The sequence below is a fragment of the Yarrowia lipolytica genome, chromosome 1F (assembly GCF_001761485.1).
Source record: "Yarrowia lipolytica chromosome 1F, complete sequence".
Taxonomy (NCBI): Eukaryota; Fungi; Ascomycota; class Dipodascomycetes; order Dipodascales; genus Yarrowia; species Yarrowia lipolytica.
The window spans coordinates 1,095,752-1,116,302 of NC_090775.1; the positions used below are offsets into that span (position 1 = coordinate 1,095,752).

The 20,551-nt window shown below is 50.8% G+C and overlaps 10 protein-coding genes across 10 annotated transcripts; 5 read left to right on the forward strand and 5 right to left on the reverse strand.

Annotated features, from left to right (window-relative positions):
- Positions 1–119: 119 nt before the first annotated feature.
- Positions 120–1,520, reverse strand: YALI1_F10971g (uncharacterized protein; the record flags this gene model as incomplete). The annotated part of the gene is made up of 2 exons (XM_505127.3): positions 120–1,442; positions 1,503–1,520. The coding sequence occupies 2 exons, from the start codon at positions 1,518–1,520 to the stop codon at positions 120–122; spliced, it is 1,341 nt and encodes a 446-aa protein (XP_505127.1).
- Positions 1,521–1,964: 444 nt separating this feature from the next.
- On the forward strand, positions 1,965–2,753 carry YALI1_F10977g (uncharacterized protein; the record flags this gene model as incomplete). The annotated part of the gene is made up of 1 exon (XM_505128.1): positions 1,965–2,753. One exon carries the CDS (start codon positions 1,965–1,967, stop codon positions 2,751–2,753), a length of 789 nt encoding a protein of 262 aa, XP_505128.1.
- Positions 2,754–2,863: 110 nt separating this feature from the next.
- YALI1_F10987g (uncharacterized protein) lies at positions 2,864–3,189 on the reverse strand (the record flags this gene model as incomplete). Its single annotated transcript, XM_068283291.1, has 2 exons — positions 2,864–2,960; positions 3,005–3,189. The coding sequence occupies 2 exons, from the start codon at positions 3,187–3,189 to the stop codon at positions 2,864–2,866; spliced, it is 282 nt and encodes a 93-aa protein (XP_068139392.1).
- Positions 3,190–3,334: 145 nt separating this feature from the next.
- YALI1_F10990g (uncharacterized protein) lies at positions 3,335–5,482 on the forward strand (the record flags this gene model as incomplete). Its single annotated transcript, XM_505129.3, has 1 exon — positions 3,335–5,482. One exon carries the CDS (start codon positions 3,335–3,337, stop codon positions 5,480–5,482), a length of 2,148 nt encoding a protein of 715 aa, XP_505129.3.
- Positions 5,483–6,298: 816 nt separating this feature from the next.
- YALI1_F11020g (uncharacterized protein) lies at positions 6,299–7,282 on the forward strand (the record flags this gene model as incomplete). Its single annotated transcript, XM_505130.3, has 1 exon — positions 6,299–7,282. One exon carries the CDS (start codon positions 6,299–6,301, stop codon positions 7,280–7,282), a length of 984 nt encoding a protein of 327 aa, XP_505130.3.
- A 238-nt stretch (positions 7,283–7,520) lies between these two features.
- YALI1_F11049g (uncharacterized protein) lies at positions 7,521–9,188 on the reverse strand (the record flags this gene model as incomplete). The annotated part of the gene is made up of 1 exon (XM_505131.3): positions 7,521–9,188. One exon carries the CDS (start codon positions 9,186–9,188, stop codon positions 7,521–7,523), a length of 1,668 nt encoding a protein of 555 aa, XP_505131.1.
- A 519-nt stretch (positions 9,189–9,707) lies between these two features.
- On the forward strand, positions 9,708–10,041 carry YALI1_F11054g (uncharacterized protein; the record flags this gene model as incomplete). The annotated part of the gene is made up of 2 exons (XM_068283292.1): positions 9,708–9,853; positions 9,897–10,041. The coding sequence occupies 2 exons, from the start codon at positions 9,708–9,710 to the stop codon at positions 10,039–10,041; spliced, it is 291 nt and encodes a 96-aa protein (XP_068139393.1).
- Positions 10,042–11,102: 1,061 nt separating this feature from the next.
- YALI1_F11080g (uncharacterized protein) lies at positions 11,103–12,266 on the reverse strand (the record flags this gene model as incomplete). The annotated part of the gene is made up of 1 exon (XM_505132.3): positions 11,103–12,266. One exon carries the CDS (start codon positions 12,264–12,266, stop codon positions 11,103–11,105), a length of 1,164 nt encoding a protein of 387 aa, XP_505132.3.
- A 762-nt stretch (positions 12,267–13,028) lies between these two features.
- Positions 13,029–13,613, reverse strand: YALI1_F11093g (uncharacterized protein; the record flags this gene model as incomplete). The annotated part of the gene is made up of 1 exon (XM_505133.3): positions 13,029–13,613. The coding sequence occupies one exon, from the start codon at positions 13,611–13,613 to the stop codon at positions 13,029–13,031; it is 585 nt and encodes a 194-aa protein (XP_505133.3).
- A 4,803-nt stretch (positions 13,614–18,416) lies between these two features.
- Positions 18,417–20,393, forward strand: YALI1_F11141g (uncharacterized protein; the record flags this gene model as incomplete). Its single annotated transcript, XM_505134.3, has 2 exons — positions 18,417–18,435; positions 18,613–20,393. 2 exons carry the CDS (start codon positions 18,417–18,419, stop codon positions 20,391–20,393), a joined length of 1,800 nt encoding a protein of 599 aa, XP_505134.3.
- Positions 20,394–20,551: the final 158 nt, after the last annotated feature.

Below are 20,551 nucleotides of genomic sequence, written 5' to 3' on the forward strand. Positions count from 1 at the left end.
AACATTCATATCATTACTTGTATTACACACACTGTAGCCTTCGACTCGCGCGCCATCTCCTTAAAGCGGAGAATGTCCACCCGTTAATACATATAATACATTAGTATACATAGTTTACATTAAGACCGTCGTCGCTTGGCCCGCTCAGCTCGACTATTCGCTTGGGCATCCAGTATCGACTTGTCCTTTGCCTCCACCGCGTCCACCAGAGGTAGCAGGTCCTCCTCCACCTTGACCTTCTTACGTCGCTTTTTGGGCTTGGTCTGTGTCGTTTCTTCCGCCTCGGCCTCCTCTCCCTCTTCCTTTACCGTCCTGGTGAGCTCCTTTGGTTGCTCTTCTTCGTCGTCTGTCTTGATTCCATCAAACTTTACCCGCTTAGTGGTAGTCTTCTCTTTGGGAGGTCCATTATGTTGTAGTTCAGGACAGAAGGATGACGTCCGGCCTCCGACAGTCACGTGATCCACCTCGTAGCCCTCCAGTGTGTAACTCTTTTTGTTCTTGTTCCGCTTGCCCCATCGGTTCAGCATAAGCCAGTTGAGCGGAAAGAGCAACGTGTTGCCCTCCACCTTGACGACAAACTGGCAAATGTGCACGAGCTGGGTGTATAGCTCGTCGATCTGCGACTCTAGCAGCAGATTGCACATGCGAGCGGGGTGCACGCGTGAGTGGTAGAGAATCTCGTCGGCCACCCAGTTTCCTACGCCCGAAAAAAGTGATTGGTCCAGAAGCACGGACTTGATGGGCGCCTTTTTCGCCTGGATTTTCGCCTTGAAAGCATCCAGATCCAGAGGTTTGAGCGCCGCCGGTGTGTGTTCGTCGTCTGGGCTCTTGCTGTAATCCGGACCCAGTTTCTTCATCGGATCCACCTTATAGATGTCGAGAGGTTCGGCGATCGTAAAGAGCTTGACCCTAGCTAGCCGTCTAGCGTCGTAGAACGCGAGTTTGGTACCGTCCTCGAGCGTCAGATCCATCTTGACGAACCGCGGCGGCCACGTCTGCTGTTCGAGTTCCTCCTCCGCCAGCTCCTCCAGCATGGACACGTCTTCGGGAATGTCGCCCCCATTGGCAGCAATGATGGACTGACCGTTGGCGGCCTTTTCTTCGACGACTCCTCCATCTCCACGGATGCGGTCGAGCCGATCACGTGCCTTTTTGTCGCCACCGTTCTCCATCATGATGTAGTGCGTTCTGTGGCCCTTGACGGATATGTAGCCCGTCATGCCAAAGTGTAGCAATACGGCGTTATCGGCGTCTCCATCGAGCGTGAGCCACCAGTACTTACCGTGGCGCGACACGTTAGTGATGACGCGGCCCTGGAGGGCCTTCTGCAGCGCCTCGTGGCCGGTTTCACTACCAAAGACGATCTTGTCGGGCTGGACATCCGCCTCGGCGACTTTTTTGCCGGTTGCAAATTTCGCAAACACCGACGCGGCGTGCGCCACCTGAGTTAGCATCGACCACTTTCAGAGCTGCGGTTGTGGGTGTCTGTCGCGGGTACTCACCTCTCCTAGTTCGGGCATGTCAGTGAACGAGTGTGTGGTGAGAGTGTGTAGTAGACCACGCTGCGTTCTCACAGTAAGCTCTTCCAGGTTGCATGAAGGAGGGGCTGGGCACTGAGTGGTTTAGTGTCGCAGAGAGGGTGGGCGTGCGCAGTCACGTGACCGAGTACTTTCGGCTCTCGCTTTTTCATTTCCAGGTTCCAGCTGCCCGATTTCCAGCTCTGCGTCGTTTTTGTCGTTCCATGTTCCGGGTCGGGACTCACGCTGGCGCGCTCTATCAAACATTCTCACGTCAAGTCAACATGCACCACATTTTAAGCTCCGTTAACATTCACCATTAACATGCATAATCTCAATACGTACATGTTGATGAAAGGGACGTTTTTATTATACAGATGATTTTCTGAACCGCACACAGCACAGCACAGCACGCAACACACACACACACAAAAACACATACACACAATGAAGCGGGCTTCGTTACGGCAATGGCGGGGTTTGCAGAGAAGCCTGACTCGCCGCCTGTCGTCACAGAACGTGGCTATCCAATCGTTTTCGCGCCAGAAACATCCCGCCACCCTCCTGCTACAAACGGTGATGTGGGGAGGGCTGGCTCTGGGAACGTCAGCTGTGGCGTGGACCGTGTGGCACGAAAAGTCGGAGGTGTTTGTGCCTCTTCACGTGGGCAAGTCGGTGCGCACGCCCAACGAAAAGCTCGACGGTATTGATCTGTCGCAGATCAAACATCGCATTGTGGAGCGGGCTCTAGAGAAGCTCGCAGTGGAGCAGGAGGTTGGGCTGGCTATGGGTGTGCCTGTGCAGATGAAACATGTCATCAATATGGACTCTCGCATTGTCACCAATGGCCCGACTCTCAATGGCGTGTGCATCAGCAAGACCTTCCCATACGTGCATTGGGCGTGTCGAGGCATCAATCTGGACAAGCCCAAACCGGACGTTATTTTCCAGGAGGAAACGGCCAAACCCAAGGAGGAAAAAGACGAGCCGCTGTTTCCAGAGCCTCCCAAACATCTGAGTGCCCAAATGGAGCTGGAAATCGAGGGTCCCAAGGTCGCCCACGCCACAATCACCTTCACGGCGCAGTACGATCTGCAGGAAGGGGACTACAAGGACCCGTTGATGACCCCCACGTACTCGTCGTACCTGGCGGCCAAACCGTGTGTCTCATTGAGCAATGGAGTTTTACGGTACGAAGATCGTCACGGCCACGAGCAGATTTTAAGAGTGTGGTAACAATCGACTAACCGCCTGCTGTACCGTACATACTTGTTCAAGAACCTGTACCAGGTATTAGGCACACTGGGCATCATCTCAACTTCACGATTCAGTCAGCTCATATGAAACTATTGAGTATGGGACCATCGCGACGCCTTCCGCGTATTCAACGATGATGAAAATGCTGTTACAGCATTCACCTGCCGTTGTAATGATATCAAGTCACTAACATACAACGTCACCTTCCCCCCATCAACGCCACTCAAGACAAGGTTCGGGAGCTATGGTAGGCACTGAGTCTAGGGAAGACGGAATCCGATAGTTGCAGATGAGGCAGATAGAGGGAAGGTGAAAGGGCAAAAATATGAAAAAAGCGCTGTGCCAAGATATAAATACAGACAATTAAGTATCTCAAGCAGCATATATCACATGTCCGTATCCTTGTACTGTCCATTATAACCGCCTCTCATATCTCGTGCTATGCTCATAGTCGTTCATCTCTCTCCGCATGACTGGAACCTAGATCAGGTTAAGATTGCAACCATCCACATAGCCAGAGCCGTGTGACAACATCGCCGTTTGTCTATATAACGCCCCTTATGGCACGTCGCCTTCTGCAAGTCACGGCCAATCTTTCGCTCGCTCTTCTGCCCCAAAGAGCACTACTCAAGTTCCCCCACGCGCACTTTCACACCTGCCCCACCACTCTCAACATGGCTTCCACTCTGCCTCCTCCTCCGACCTGGAACTACACTCCTGATGAGGTGTCTTCTCTGACGCAGACTGCCATTGACAACATCAAGAAGCTGGATGACCAGATTGCTGCCATTCCGATCGAGCAGGCCACCTGGGAAAACACCGTGGAGCCCATGATCGAGCAGGAAAACGAAGACAAGCTGTCGTCCAAATTCTATCTGCTCAAGGAGACCTCGCCCAACAAGGAACTACGAGAAGCATGCAACGCTGCCGTCAAAGACGTCCAGAAGGCATCTATTGATTCCAGCATGCGACACGACGTCTACCTGCGTGTCCAGCACGTGTTCAACAACCTGGAGAAGATCAAGAAGGAAAAGAAGCTGTCTCCCGAGCTGGTTCGATACCTGGAAAAGTCAGAGCAGGGCTACCGACGAAGCGGACTGGCTCTCGACGAGGCTACTCGAGACAAGGTGTCTGAGCTCAAGAAGCGAATGGCAGACCTCACCCTGGCATTCTCCAAGAACCTGGCTGACGACGAGGCCTTTATTCCCTTCACCGAGGAGGAGCTCGAGGGCGTGCCCAAGGAGGTGTACAGCGAGTTTGCCAAGACCGATGACGGTAAGTTCAAAATGTCTTTCAAGTACCCCGAGATGTTCCCTGTCTTGGAATACGCCAAGAGCCCTGCGGTCCGAAAGCAGGTGTTTGTGGAGAACGAGAACCGGGCTGCTGATCTCAACACTCCCCTGATGGAGGAGACTATTGCTATTCGATCTCAGCTGGCAAAACTTCTGGGCTACAGACACCACTCTGACTTTGTTCTGGACATTCGAATGGCCAAGAAGTTTGAGACTGTGCGCGATTTCCTCGAGGACCTCAAGGTTAAGCTGCGAGTTCTCGGTGAGAAGGACTACAAGTCGCTGCTGGCTCTCAAGAAGCAGGAGTGCAAGGAGAATGACTGGGACTTTGACGGCAAGCTCCACATCTGGGACGTCAAGTACTACAACACTATGCAGATCAAGAACGACCTGCAGGTGGACCAACACAAGATCTCCCAGTACTTCCCTCTGAGCCGAATCTTGTCCCAGGCCATGGCCTTTTACGAGAATCTCTTTTCTCTGCGATTCGAGGAGGTTGCCAACGTCGAGGCCTGGCATGAGGACGTCAAGCTGTATCGAGTGTATAAGCGAGATGGCCCCTCTGAGCAGTTTGCCGGTTACATTTACCTGGACCTGCACCCTAGACCCAACAAGTATGGCCACGCTGCCAACTTTGGGTTCTCTCCTGGCTACTACACTAAGGACGGTAAGCGAGTGCCTCCCTGCACTGCTCTGGTTTGCAACTTCACCAAGCCCACGGCCACTAAGCCTTCTCTGATGAAGCACAATGAGGTGACCACCTTTTTCCACGAGCTTGGTCATGGAATTCACTCCATTGTTGCCGACACTCAGACCACTCGGTTCCACGGCACTGCGGTGGCTCGAGATTTTGTTGAGTGCCCCTCTCAGATTCTCGAGTTCTGGACCTGGGAGCCTGTGCAGATCAAGGAGATTTCCCAGCACTACGAGACCGGCGAGAAGCTGGACGACGCTCTGATCGACTCACTGATCCGATCCAAGCATGTCAACGATGGTCTTTTCTATCTGCGACAGGTACATTTCGCCTCGTTTGATCTGGCTGTTCACTCTCGAACCGAAGAGTCTCCTGAGCTCGATCTGCAGAACCTGTGGAACGGAATGCGAGAGGAGATTTCCCTGGTTGGAGGCGACAACGAGAAGATGGCGGGATACGCCAAGTTTGCCCACATTATGGGCGGCTACGACTCCGGCTACTACGGCTACCTGTGGTCCGAGGTGTTTGCTGCTGACATCTACTACACTCGGTTCAAGGCCGATCCCATGAACCCCAAGGCTGGTCTTGAGTACCGACAGAGCATTTTGGACCGAGGAGGATCTCGAGATGAGATGGAGGGTCTGCGAGAGGTTCTTGGCCGAGACCCCAACAACGATGCTTTCCTGCAGGAGCTGGGTGTCTCTGATCGTGCAAACCTGTAGGGACATCGGAGGTTTAACCTCTAGCTACTAAATAATTATCATATTATCTCTATGATACATCGCGGGCTGGCCTGATACAGTAGTACTCTCTACTTGTATGGTACATACTGATACTGAACTTGTAGCTATAGTAGTCAGACACATGTCTCAAAGAAGGTTGCTGATAGGGGGGATAGAGTTGTGGCGGTGGCGAATCCGAGGTTCTCCGAACTAGCAGTGTTATCGTATGATATGGCTTTTGTATAGATTAGTTGAGAAGACGAGTCAGTTAATTACTGTGGGATTACGTTTTTCCATGCTCTATAAGAAGGGGTGGGTTGTGATAAATATAAAAATGGAGTCATTGACTGGAGTGGCAGGAGTGTAGGTATACATTGTTAGAGGTATTGTGGTTGAGATGTTTGAGACCGTTAAGCAGTATAAATGGAGGTAGGAATCATTGTGATCCAAAAAATCTAAAAACCCCACCAACAGTATATATTTGAGTATATATATGAGTATATATCCTCTTTCATCATCATCTTATGAAACCGCGGTAGGTACAACCAGCCTATGCAGCAGACTGGTCATGTTTAACTCGCTTGTTTTGCTCCTCGAGATTAGGTTCTGACATTCTGTAGGAGAAGGTGACACACGACCTTGACTGTTGTAGAAAAGAGAATTCTGTTGTGTCGGAGACTCTCTCCTCAAGTACTCCAAAGCAATCCATAGCGAGAAAAGATCTTGTCGTATTCATCTCCATCGTACCCAATGTATGTAACAAGTTCAGGTCTCTACTTGTAGTTGTCTGGTTCATCCCACTCCACATGCATACTCATGCGTGTCTGCAAACTAACAGCCCATCCATCTCCAGAGGTGAACTTTTTGAGCTCAACCACATTTGCCATGGCACGGACACATCTGCTCCGACTGGTGCGTTTTAGAGCGTTGCACAGCTCCGCCACGGTAGGTCAGGCCAACCGACGCCACCTGGACCGCCTGGCCAACTTTGGAGCCACAGTCTCCAAGCTGGAGGAGCTGGTGCCATCTCTACTACAACACTCTCTGCCACACGAAATGCTGTCCAATTCCGTGTGCCTCAAGTTCTACTTTGGCCAGTCGCGCGACATGAACTACTCGGACGAACACCAGCTCTTTGGCTACACAGAGGGCCAGGAGGGCGAGGATTTCGTGCGGGAGGTGGGCAGGCGACAGCAGCGACACAAGGACGACACCGCCAACAACGACGCAAACAACGACAGCGGACCTCTGAGAATCAGCCTGCCACATGCCAGGGGAAAACCAGCCTATACCACGTGCTGGAAAGTGCTGCAATGGATCGCCACGTCGTATGTGAGAACCGATACCCAGATACAGATCACCAAGATGACCCTTCATCCGCCCCAGAACGACGACTCGTCCTCCAACGGGCGAATAGTCATCAAATGGTGCACTGTAGATACCGATGCCGACCAGTGGGTAGGCGGAGGAGGAGGCTATGGAGCTGCATTTTATTGTTCCGAACTGGACCACCTTAAACCGGTGCCGGTTCATGTCAATAACAACAACAATAATGGACCAGAGAGTCACACGGTGCACATGTCTCCTACCGAACCCACAAGCTATCCGATTTCATCGTACATTCCGCGAATTGGACTGTCGTTCGGCAAGCTGCTGGACTCTGGACCTTCAGAGCACATTTTGTCAGGCATCTTCATTTTCGACCTGACCGAGGACTGTGACCTCATTCAAACACACATTGTGGATAACGTGGAGGTCATTAGAGAGAAGGAAGCACGAGACGCTCTTAAGTTGGCTTGACGGGAATGATTCAGATCCTGGCCACTACAACCACTACTAACTGTAAATAGCTGTACATATTCATCATTAGTATCCAAGAGGCTGTAGTTCTTGTACAGTAATTTATCCATAATAATCATATTCATACCCAGCCAGGCATTATTGCCTATGGCTGTCGGCTCATTTATATTCATAACCCTCGTTCTTTCAGGAACTAAATCTTGGGCTTAATTTCATCTGCATCTTGAACACCAGGTAGTCAAGCGGCCCAAGCCTTGTACTGGTTGATCAGACCGTTAGTGGATCCGTCGTGAGCATCAATCTCAGACTTGTTCTCCAGCTCGGGCTGGATCTTCTTGGCCAGAGCCTTTCCAAGCTCAACTCCCCACTGGTCAAAGGAGTTGATGTTCCACACGGCACCCTCGGTAAAGGTGACCCACTCGTAGTAAGCAATCAGAGCGCCAAGGGTGGCGGGGGTAATGAGCTGGGTGAGAATGGAGGTGGTGGGTCGGTTGCCCAGGAAGATCTTGTGGGGAACAAGGTCGGCGGGGGTGCCCTCGGCCTCAACCTGCTCCTGGGTCTTGCCAACCATCAGAGCCTCAGACTGGGCAAAGAAGTTGGAAGCCAGCATTCGCTGGTGCAGGTTGTGGTCGATGGGGTTGTGGGACTGTGCGGCCAGAATGAAGTCGGCGGGGATGAGCTTAGTACCCTGGTGAACCAGCTGGAAGAAGGAGTGCTGGGCGTTGGTGGCGGGCTCACCAAACAGAACGGGTCCAGTGGAGTACTTGACGTACTCGTTGGATCGGGTCACGCCCTTACCGTTGGACTCCATGGACAGCTGCTGCAGGTAGGCAGGGAATCGGTGCAGGTACTGGTCAAAGGGAGCAATGAGGTGAGTCTGAGCGTTGAAGAAGTTGTTGTACCAAACGGACAGTAGACCGCCGAGCAGGGGGATGTTCTTCTCGGGAGGAGCCTCCTTGAAGTGCTTGTCAACAGCCTCGGCACCCTTGAGGAAGTCATTGAAGTGGTCAAAGCCAACGTAGATGGCGACTGACAGTCCAATGGAGGACCAGACCGAGTATCGGCCTCCAACCCAAGAGGCAAAAGGAAACATGTTGGCCTCATCGATGCCGAACTCGACAACCTTCTCCTTGTTGGTAGAGAGAGCAACAAAGTGCTTGGCCACGTGCTTAGTGTCCTTGGCGGTCTCCAGGAACCAGGTCTTGGCCGAGGTGGCGTTGGTGATGGTCTCAGCGGTGGTGAAGGTCTTGGAGGCAATCAGGAACAGGGTGGTCTCGGGGTTGAGCTGCTTAATGACCTCCTCAGCAATGGAGGTACCATCAATGTTGGACACAAAGTGAGCTCGCAGACCCTTCTTGGCGTAAGGCTTGAGGGCCTCGGAGACCATGACGGGGCCGAGATCGGAGCCTCCGATACCAATGTTGACGATATCAGTGATCTCCTTGCCGGTGTAACCCTTCCACTCGCCGCTTCGGACCTGCTCGGAGAACTCCTTCATGTGAGCAAGCACGTCGTCGACCTCGGGAGCGACATTCTTGTCGTCCACGTCCATGGCCACGTTGGCTCGGTTTCGCAGAGCGGGGTGGAAAACGGCTCGGTTCTCTGTGAAGTTGATCTTGTCGCCCTCAAACAGCTCGTCTCGCAGGCCATAGACGTTGGCCTCCTTGGCCAGCTCCACCAGCTGGGCCAGAATCTCGTCGTCGACAATGTTTTTGGAGAAATCAAACAGAATCTTGGAGTCATCAAAGTTGGTGAAGGTATGCGACAGCTTGTTGAACCGCTCGGGGTCCTCCTTGAACAGCTGCTTGACGGGCAGCGACTTGCCCTTGGAGTCATAGAGCGTCTGGAGCTTCTGCCACGCGGGAAGGTCGGAGGCCTGCTTGAAGGTCGTGAAGGACTGAGCCATTGTGTTTGTGTGTTGGTGTGTCTTCAATTGAGTCAATTGAGGGGGATTACTACAACTGTGTTGCGGCAGAGGGTTGGGGAATATATATATAAGGCTTGGCTGAGGTGCGCCATTTGGGTGTCATGTTGCCCAACTCTATTTGGGCTAACAACCTCAACCAAAAAAGCAGACAGTCCCAAAAAAAATCTAAAATTCACCAAATTAAAAGGCTTGTAGTCCGATGTGACATGCAAGCCCAGACAATGACTGTGCGTGACCCCTCAAAGCGAGAGACAGGTTCCCGTAGCAGATCGGACAATGCTACGCTGTCAATTGAGCTCTTCTGGTCCAGCGGGCCCTGTGCACCACGAATGTTGCTGCTCCCAGGTACACCCTATTTATTACACTACCTCCCCCTCTTTGCTCTATTGTTCACCAACATTGCTACTTAAACTCCCTTTCCCTCCATGATCGCACGTGCCGAGGAATAAAGCCATCTGTGCATAACAACGATGGAAGGCCGAGACCGACTCATTAGTCATGGAGAGAAGTCGAGGAGCAGCATACTGCCACGCTACCATTATGCCATTGTTGTACAATGGGGCTGACAAAGCTGGGGCTGGGGAGGAGGTCTCTACACTCAACCTTGCTCTAACTAGCCCCACTGCTACACCTCATGCTGGCTTGTGACTGGCCATGTTATTCCGAAGCCGGTGGGAGTCAAACAAGGGCCTGGAGGACTCCCATTCGCGTGCACTGTATGGCTACAGATAGGGAGTCACGAAAAGCACAACAGAGCATGCCACTGGTGCAACGCCGGCAATTGAACCCCCGGCGGGCGTATGGAGATAACACAAACCGTGCAATGGGGTGACACAAGTGCTCAACCAAGCCCTGGTGGTTAGCTCTAACTCGGGAGCCAAAATAACCATGGAACCAGACTGTTTTTAATCCTGTTGAATCACCACGCTGTCTCCTTGCATAATGTCACATGACGACTCAACGTCATCATTACCCAATCCCAACCCAACCACGGCATGGGAAAGAAGACAGCAGAAACGAGCGATCCACGAAAACCCACTTTTGTCAGCCCTGACTCCGCAGATGACTAAGCGAGATCGAGGGCCAGGGAAAACTGGAAAAACGGCAAACTCTTCTCTCACCCTCTCTCTTTCTCTCCCATTCAGCCCCTCTAACGCACATTAAAGATGCCCATATCCTGCGCATTTTGTAATAGCGCTGCATATCTCCGTTTAGTCTTCTAAGATTATCCGGACCATGCATTCGTTCGAGAGGAAACGAAACATCAAGATATCCATACAATGGAACGAGTGGTGTGTTTCCAAACCACAATAAAAACCCATATTAGACCCTCGTATTTCGTCAAGTGGCCCCACAAACATTGACTTCCGAGGTACTGTACTTCGCAGAGTGAATACGAGCACACTATATCGTATAAATGGTGCTACTTGTATTCCACATGAAAGAGTGAGTATACAGTATACTTCTGCTACCTTTTGTCTTAGACCAAAAAGATGTAACCGTATGTATCGCAGTAGAGTATCCAGATGCTTTTACATGGCCGATGAGGTATTCATACAGTAAATCTCTGAGAGCCAGCAGCTTCCAACCGATTGATGCAACTAAGTGTCATATGCTTAGTCATCTATTCGTCTTGCAAGGATCTCGGGAGCTAGTCAATTCATACTACCTGAAACTGAGCGCAACTAAAAACTTGATTATACCTCATTGCTACTCCTTTAGTATCACGTTACCTGTGCAAATCACGTAACCATCGTAACCATCATCGGTACGGAATTGGTACATCTCTCCATCTCATACAGAAGCTCTAATGCTCCTCCTATCCCCTCAGCATATCAATCACTGCATTCCCTCTCCCCTCGGTTGAATCATAAATCATTATCTGTAATCATTCTATTTGTCGACACTCCACTTTGTCTGAAACCGTCTCGTCAGATACGCCGCTGCCAGAGGAATGGCGATTCGAGACACTGTAGTGAGCGTCTCCTTGATGGGGATGTCGTCCAGGTTGAGCTTGGGGAATCCCTCAAAGCCCTTGTCAATCACCACCTCCGCGGGCTTGATGTTATCCAGAATACTGGCCTGGGGCTCATCTGTGTCCACCGTCACTCGCTGGACAGATCCAAGAAAGTCGGTGATCTTCACCTTGTCGAGATCCCGCTTGAACAGGTCGGTTCGGATTCCCGGCTCCGAATGGATCACCACAGGGTCGTACGACTCAAACAGAGCCTGTAGCGTCACGTTGGACGTCTGGTCCATCTGTTCCAGGAACTCGAGGTTGTAGTATGTGAACCGGTCAATGACGGCGACTCCAACATCGACATCAGCGTGGTGCGAGTACGACGACTCATCGTACTTGGACGATCCCACAGCCAGAATATTGGGGCTGTAGAACCGCGAGTACATGGTGTTCGCCTGGCAGGTGTCAATCATGAAAAACAACTCATTGTATCTCTTCTTTTCCCACATTTGCGCAAACGCGTGGGCAATGTCGAATGCGCCGATCTCCTCGGCGTCCTGAAACTTGAGGAACTCGTTGCCACCGTGACCAGTCATATAGATGAACACATTGGAGTTTTCGTCTGTGAGCAGTCGCTTAGATCGGGGCACTCCCTCGTCCCATCGGTCGGTCAGCAGACGCAGAAAGTTCTCCACAGTCACCTCGTAGCCTCTGTAATCGACCTCGATCTGGTCTCCGTAGAGGTCGATCACTCGGTCCGCGTTGTTGTAGACGGTACCGGGGAAGGTGTTTCGCGGATTGCACGACACGTCATCCGACAACATGAGAATGATCTGCGAGTCCGGGATACCAAGTCGCTTGACGGTTCGGTACATGGACAGAACATTGGCCATGTGTCTGTAGTTGAACCAGAACCGTGACGTGGAAACTAGCACGGCCCAGTTGTTGGTATGAGAGCCCTCCTCAGTGGTCTGGTTAGCGAAGAACTGCTGGGCCTTCTCTGCGGCTTCATCGGCATCACCAGTGTGCACCTGCGCGGACACAAACGTGAACAGAGCCACAAACGTCGCCAGAAATAACGACACTTGTATTCTCATGGTGTTGTGTGTGTGTGTGTGTGTGTGAGTGAGAGTGAGTGTGCTGTTACGTGAGAGAGGGATGTCATGACATAGAGTTATGGTGGAGTATAGCGCAGTATGCGTGGTACATGCGTGTCTGAAGTGAGGGTGGTGGCGTCATAGGGGGGTCTAGGTGGCGGTTTCGGAGCTGATGAGAAGATGTTGTTTGGCTGTAGTATTATTAAGGGGGCTTCAAGGTGTGTGAAAAGTTTCTCTTGTTCCAACGGTCAAATCGAGCGTGACGAACAGTCTAGTTGTGGTACCACCCCAGATGATATATAGTCAAGTATTAATGCAGTACATCCAGTGTTCTTAGTTACAATACTCTTACTTCATTCAAGTACGAGAACCTGTCTATACATATGAACTAAGATAACCACCGGTGTCAACGAACAATCATTGAGATTCTGTAGAACTTCGTAGAGCTGACAGAGCTAGTCGATGACTATGACTATGGTCGAGCGATATTAGCTTGTAACGAGTACACTCGTGTTAGCAACACATGGGTACAGTATATACTTGTAGTTTGCTATAGATGTAATCTACCAGGGAAACACTGCCCGCAATTAGTATGTACTGTAGCTACTTGTAGTATGGAAGGTCAGGCAAAAGCAAAATACAACTGTTTACTCATATCTACATATGTATATAATCCCAATCTTCATTCCTTCATCTACACATCCAACTCTACGACTCCTCTCCTCTCCATCTAATAATCTATCCATTACCCATATGTATGCATCAGTTCTTCTTGGCCTTCTTAGGCTTGACCACCTTTGCCTTATCCTTCTTGGCGCTCTTCTGTGTCTTCTCCTCCGTCTTATCCTTGGATCCGTTTTTATCCTTCTTGTCCTTCTTGTCCTTCTTGTCCTTTTTACTCGCCGACTTGGTCACGTCCTTGAGGAACGCCTCGGCCGCGTCACTGGTAGTCTCAGGCTCCTTGATGGAGTCCGCTGAAATGGCCCGCTCCGTCTGGGCAAAAATAATTCGTTTTGCTGCAGGAACGTCCACCTTTGTGTTTCTCTCGTCCTTTCGAGCTGGTCCAGGTTTGCCTTCAGCATGTGCAACCTTGCCCATGTATGTCTTGACCCTGTCCAGATCCTTCATGATAGGGTGGGTCTTGGGATCGCCTCCAGACGCCAGAATGAAGGCGAACATGGCCGAGTTGGTCACGTAGGCCAGCTTGGAATAAAACTGGGCCTGCTCCAGGGGTGGTAGCTGGGCCACCCCCTTGAAATCAATCATCTTGATCTGTTGAGACAGCTCCGACGTGACATCCTGGAGGTTGTGGGACAGCTCCAGCACATCTTCGATCTGGTCTGCCATTGTGTAAGTGTGTGGGTGTGTGTGTTTCTGTGTAAAAGTTCGGATTCAGCCTGATGCACGATATCGATTTTTTCTCATATCAGAACTCTAATTTTACTAAGCCTGTACGGGTGCAGTGGGGTATTGCAGTAGAGAAGAGAGGACGGTCCATGAGGATCGTGTGCAAAGGAATGAAGTTATGTCCAATCCATTCTGTTGTTTCTTAAGCCTTTAAATTTAACTGAATATATTTGAATTTCTTTAGTATTTTTCACAAAATAACGACTATATGATGGCTTCTATATCCGTCTATATCCGGGCTTGGATATCCTTCAGAAATGATTACGATACAAGTAAAACGAGAAGCTCCCATATAGGTTCAAATGAACACGAAAAGTTAGACCACGTCTGCTGGTCTTCAGAGAGTGGTGCATGAGTAGGTATTCTGCGACTAAGTGCTGTTTGTAGTATCGTATGTATATCTATACAGTCAAGTAATTGGTGAAGATATCAATACAATGGATGTTACTGTACTTCTTCTCAAAACGTAGATATACGTACTTTCTTCAAGTGTATCCCAGTGAATAGTTACAGTACCGTCAGTACTGAAGCTCCCAAACCCGTGGTTGATCTATGTCGGAGTACCAACTCGTGTAAGAAGTTCCCAGTGATATATAGAGAGGAGTTTCCGTTGGCGTAGAGGTAGTCAGAGATCTCGCACAACTCCGAAATAGTATACCCTGAGGGATAATCACTACAAGTACTTGTGGCTAGAGATCATGTCTCCATCCTGTTAGGCCAGGGTTCATTTGAGATAACTCCGAAGAAGGTAACAACTCTTATAAGTGAAGAAGATTTGTTGTAACTCGGTTTCTTTTGACCGATTGACCGTCAATGGCGAAACACAACCAGGACAACAGTGGATGTAGAGGGATGGCAATGTAGGACTGTGTACTTCTACGATTAGTCAATGGGAGACTTATAATGGATTCGGCAATTGGTTCCCGACTTATACAGTGTCTCCAAGATGTTCAATTGCTATATCAAGTGTTTCAGACCTTTAAATACAGAACTCGTTACGCCGGACCCTCATTCCAATATTGAAGATCAGACGTATTATTGATTAGATATAGTTACTGAAACGAGTTACAACTCTTATTATATAAAAAAATATAGATATAAAAAAAGGGACAATAGTAACACACACCCTTCTGTGTTTGATCATTCACCAGAAACATTATCTACAGGATGGATATCTCGTCTACCACAAGCTGGCTCCTCTCACCATTATGTGAGGAATTACCCTACCGAGTATTACCTTTTAACGTCACATCCCGCTGTGACGATTTATCAGTATTGGAGTACATTAATGGGATATCCCAGTTTCAAAGATTCTTTTCTTTTTTTGATTCCTCTTGATCTGATTATATTTTATCCGATTTATGTTGAATTTACTCAACTTGGCTCAAAATTCGACCAAAGTGGCTATTAACCTGCGGTTCCTGATTTGCCTGATTTCCGCACTTCAGCGATGTGTTATGACGATAAAGAAAGCTTATTCGTGCATGGTTGGTTTTTTTCTCAACCATTTTGTGCTCCTCGATCAACTCTATCAACTCTAATTTCAGCCCGACGTTGACGTCCAGAAGCAGGTATGGGGACCGCTGAAGGCACCAAAAGCCACGGGCACAGATTACGAGTACGAATCACACCCTCGTCCGACTAACGCCCTGTCCACGTTGGCTACCTCGCCCAAAAGAGCTTATTTGTGGTCGTTTTTTTTTAATTAGCAAAATTAGCCACCGTGGCACAAGAGAGTTGGAGCCAACCGTGCAGATTAACTGCGATCTAACAGCGCACTAAAAGTGCACTGAATGAGACAAACGAAAAGCACAAAAGGGAGGAAAAAGGGACACAACACAAGGCACACGTGAACAAGCAGAAGGAAGGGCAGAAAAAACAAGGAACAAGCAAAAATGAACGGTGGTGCACATCTTGGCAAAAACGAAATTGGTTGACGTTACCCTCTAAATGGAGACATACAGAGGCCTAAACGGGCTATATGAGCCCCGTGGATGTGCTCTCATCTCAATCACATGTCCACTGAGGTCATATAACGCGCCGTGAGTGGAGTGTTGTGCCGGTACGGTCCTTGTACGGTATGATTGTTGCTCGTACTCGTATGTGTGCCGTACTAATACCGAACGCTACGTGTTTTGTTTGTATGGACTCGTACTGTCAATGTGGGGATACAACTCAGGTGACTTTTCCAAGTGATAGCTCAGCTTTTTTGTTTTTGTTTTTGGTGCGTTCTTTCACGGCTGCTATCTACAAGGTAGTGGAAATTGGTGGAGTAATACTGGCGCGGGTACTACCGGATAGCCATCATAGTGCGAATACCCGTCAATCACAGATGTACTCGTAATACACACTCGAAAGTCCCCTTTAACCAAACCACTCCCTATTCTCTAGACAGACAGACTGTCTACTAAAATCTACAAGAACAATATTTTCCGTGTTTCATATCTCGTCTGCCCATCTGTCTTTTCATTTTCATTTTCTTTTTCATTTTCGGACCCTTGCTCATAACACTACTGGTAGCTAGACACCCCAACCTTAACGGAAAAGTGTGGAGACCCGAAACAGAGAGCAATGTGGTGAAAACGGGAAAACGACCATATTAGTAAGCTACCAATACCTCTTCCACGCCACGTGACCCCCATGTCCCAGTCCGTATTGTCGCATCTCGTGTTTCTATACGCCTAAAAAGCAACACACCCTATCACGGCCAAGGTTCGGTCTATCGTAACTATGCAACCAAGTTGAGGAAGCAGGGGAAGATGTGTGCAAGTCGGCGAGACGGGATCAAAGACCGAGGAAAATGGCAGAATAAAAATTCCAAAAATCCCTCCAGAAAAACAGCGACCAGAACGTGAACATCTCATCTTCAAAACGGCACCAATTCACCTATTGGCCCCCAAAATGTCCAACCCCGAACCTACCAATCTCCTTGCAGCTCATCTGATTAGTGTGTCTAAATTGTGCGTGATGTAACACCGACAGTAACAAGACGTTTGGGCTGGTTTTGTTCCACCCCCGCCTACAGACCAAGACGAGTGGAAATATACGACGTTCTCTACTTATCAATCACGTGACAATCCCCGCCCCTCCTCCTTACGCCAGCACTCGCGGGACATTTGGATGCTCTCCATTTTGCGGCACTTGTTGCAACGATAACCTACTCAAATAGCCTCCTATACTTGGGCTTTTTCATCTTGCCCAAAAGCACCTTGTTTTCCTGCACCATGCAGAAGCTAAGCAACGCCCCAAAGTCAAGTGCCCGAGTGAGGAGGAGGTGGGAAAGGTACCCGTAAAGTGTTCGAAAGGAGAGGCGGGATAAACGTGTGAAATGACAAAGTTGAATTGGGGTTAAAGGCCAATAACGTGACCAGCCCCCCTAAGATGCTCGTAGCCCCACGTGCCAAAAAAGCCGTGTCCCATTCTCACTCACCCCTTACCCCACCCCAGGTTGACTTGTTCCGTGCGGCTCGGAAATTCCCGTCAGAGTTTTTGATTTCAGTTTGCCGACGGAAAAAAGGTGTGATTTGTGCGTCTGATTACCTTGCTTGAATGTAAAGTTGAAGGGGTGAAAAATAACATGATAGGAGGGAAAAGTACGGATAGCGACCGTGTATACAAGTAGAGCAAAAAGAGCGACAAAAAACACCAACAATGAAACGAAAGAGGACACCCATCCTGTACCAGTAACGAGGCCATAATGCCCACGGCCACGTGACCCACCTCACATCATCTCAACCAACGGCTCTACACTCTGCCCGCCCCCCCTTCTTAACTCCCTCTATACTTGCCTTATTTCCGAAACCCTCGTCAACAAACCAGGAGCCCCACAGCTAAACACGGGTCACGTGACCGGATATATACTCCCGAACGGGCCCGAGGGACCCTGCTTTCGTATGCTCGTCCACATGTGTGAATATTCTGCAGACCAGCTCTTCTCATCTCATTGCTGTGTTGCAGTGTGTCTTGAAACCGGCGTGAGTCAATACCTAAACGGGCATAGATGTTGATGGGGCTTATGGGGCATAAGGCATAACCCATAGAGTTGGGAGATGAGAATGGCGGTGTCCGAACATTGTGTTTGCGGGGCAGGCAGGGACTGGGTCACGTGACCAGCCTCACGGGCCTGTCCGTTTCAGATGGTTGGTTATTAGTCCCACCTCTGCGATCCCCATTCTGTGACAGTCACTGGCTCTGCCATCTATCCACACAATAGATTAGACTCAAACATTAAAGGCTGTTGTGCTTCCGGGCAGTTGGCAGTTCGGGAGGTGTATGTGGGTTTTGCAGAGGTAATGGCGACAAGCAGGCAGCTTTGGGGCGTCATTCGAGGTCTGGGGGGAGCTTTGAACTTGTCAAATATGCCCACAGGCCGATTTATGGGCCCCAGAAATACCCCCCACCCCGCTGCAAATCTGTACAGGGACAAAGAAGAAAGCACAAAAGAGAACAACAGCAGGCCGTTTTTGACTTTAGGCTTCTTTGTGTAACTGTAAGCTGTTTTTACGTTAACTGCAAACCCGAGACTCTATCGTGGACAATCCTCATCGTTCCTAGGCACTCTTGTTTGGCACTCTTGTTCCACCCCACATCTCGCGACCTCGAATCCAGCGTTCCCATACGCCTCTTGTGACACGCGGCCGCAACACACAAACACACACCCATCCCGCTAAACACCGCACAGCTAGCCTTCGACCACCACCACCAGCCGACACCCAGACGCAATATTAACACAACGACAACCCCATGACAGCCGTGATGGATGGTGAGTACTACACGGAATACGTGGTGCAAAGAGAAGGATACAGATGGGGGTTGCATGACACAGAAGGGTCTATAGATGATGGCAACAGGCCGTCTCTTTCGCCGACAGATCACTTCCTCTAGCACCCTTCCCACACCCCCAGCACACCCGTTGTCTCCTGCTCTTCTACTAACTCAGACCCCGCCATGATTGTGGCAGAACAGACGAAACTGGCCAACGAGTACAAAACGCTGGCCAGGGCATTCGCCTCCAACCGCCAGACCCGGTTACAGGCGCAGATGAAGCTGCTTAAGCGCGGACGGCGCAACCCGCTCTTCACCCGCATCTCCAAGCAGCAGGACGAGCGCTACCACAACCAGTGCGAGCTCATTTCCAAGCGTGCCGAATACGCCGTGGCGTGCATCAAGCGGGTGTCGCAAGGCGAGCGGCGCTCGGTGTGGCTGCAGTTCCACAAGGACAAGAACGCTGCCAAAATGCGCATGATTTCCAAGCTCAACCAACAGCTGGCGCAAATCAGACGGGAATACTGCCAGTACAACCTGGAGCAGGTCAAGGTGGGCGCTGAGGTCACCGATGCATCGCTCGTTGACGTGGCCATCACAGAGACAAAGCTGCCTGCAGTGCTGTTTGGCAAGCCCGCCCCTGCCACCCAGCAGGAGGCCTACAACGATCTGGCAACCATCCACGCCCAACACGCTCACATTGAGCACCAGGCTCAGCTGGAGCGCACCGAAGCGTCGTTCGACCAGCAGGACTTTGATCTGGTGCACTCGCTGGAGAACCTCAAATACTCGATTGAGGACGAGCGCGAGCGGGCTGAGGAAGCCTCTAAGGAGCACCAGCGAGAGGAGGCCCGCCGAGCAGAGCAGGAGAAGCGCGAACAGGAGCTGCAGCGAGAGCAGGAGATTCAGCAGCAGAAACTGCACCAACAGCAGCTCAGACGGGAGGAAGAGGCCAGGGTGGCCCAGCAGGCTGCCATGCAGCAACAGGCGGCCCAGGAGCGAGCATACGAAGAGGACCGGCGCGAGCAGCAGCAAAGGGAGATGGAGCGCCAGCGAGAGATGGACTACCGGCGACAGCACGAGCGGTCGCTCTCGGGTCAAGGTATGCCTCAACAGCAGCAGCAAGCTCAACAAGTGCAGGCACAGCAGGTACAGGCACAGCAAGCGCATCAACAGCAGCAGCAACAGCAGCAGCAACATCAGGCCCAGCATCAGCAGCAGCAGCAGCAGCAGCAGCAACAACCACCAATGCCCCAGCCCATGGCTGCCACTCAAGGAGCATGGACCAATGGTGGCGCTCCTGGTGCCGGAGGAAGAAGGACTCCCCAGTCGCTACACAACCAACTGCCACCCCAGATGCGCCATCCCTCGCATTCGCATTCACATTCGCATTCTCAGATTCCACCGCCACCTCCACAGACCGCTCCGGGAACGCCCGGCAGCCAGAAAATGTACTTGCCTCCGCCCTCAAGCTTCCAGCAAGCGCCTCCGCCTCCTCCTCCCCAGGGCAACTTTTACCCGCAGTACGACAAGCCCATGCTGCCTCATCCTGGCCAGCCCCAGCAGCAACAGCCACCGCAGCAGGGTCCTCCCCCTCCCCACATGGGCCAACAACAGCATCCAGGACATCCTCAGCATCACCCCGGTCATCCGCAACACCCCGCAGGAGGCTCGCCCCCAGGCCCGGGACAGCCACCGGGGGCATACTCGCAGCAGATGCCTCCTCAGTACTACCCTCCTCCTCCTCCTCCTCACATGGGCTACCCTCCACAGGGATACTATCCTCCACGGGAGCACCAGGGCCCTCCTCCTCCTCTTCCTCCGCATATGCGTCCCGGTCTTCCGCAGCATCAGCATCAGGTCTACTACAATGGGTCGCCTCAATTGTACCAGGTGCCGCCGCTCCAACCTCCGCAGTATGGACGACAATTGCCTCCTCCTCCTCAGTGGTATTAGTGGAGATGTAGGACGGCGATCGATAATTATTTGTATTATAGCATTATTTGGTGTATCTGTAGTTGACGGTAGTTGTACAGTAGGTTGTAAGTGTCGTACGTAGTTACTCATAATCTCAGGTAATGTCTCATTGACATTAAGATTTAATAATATAAGGC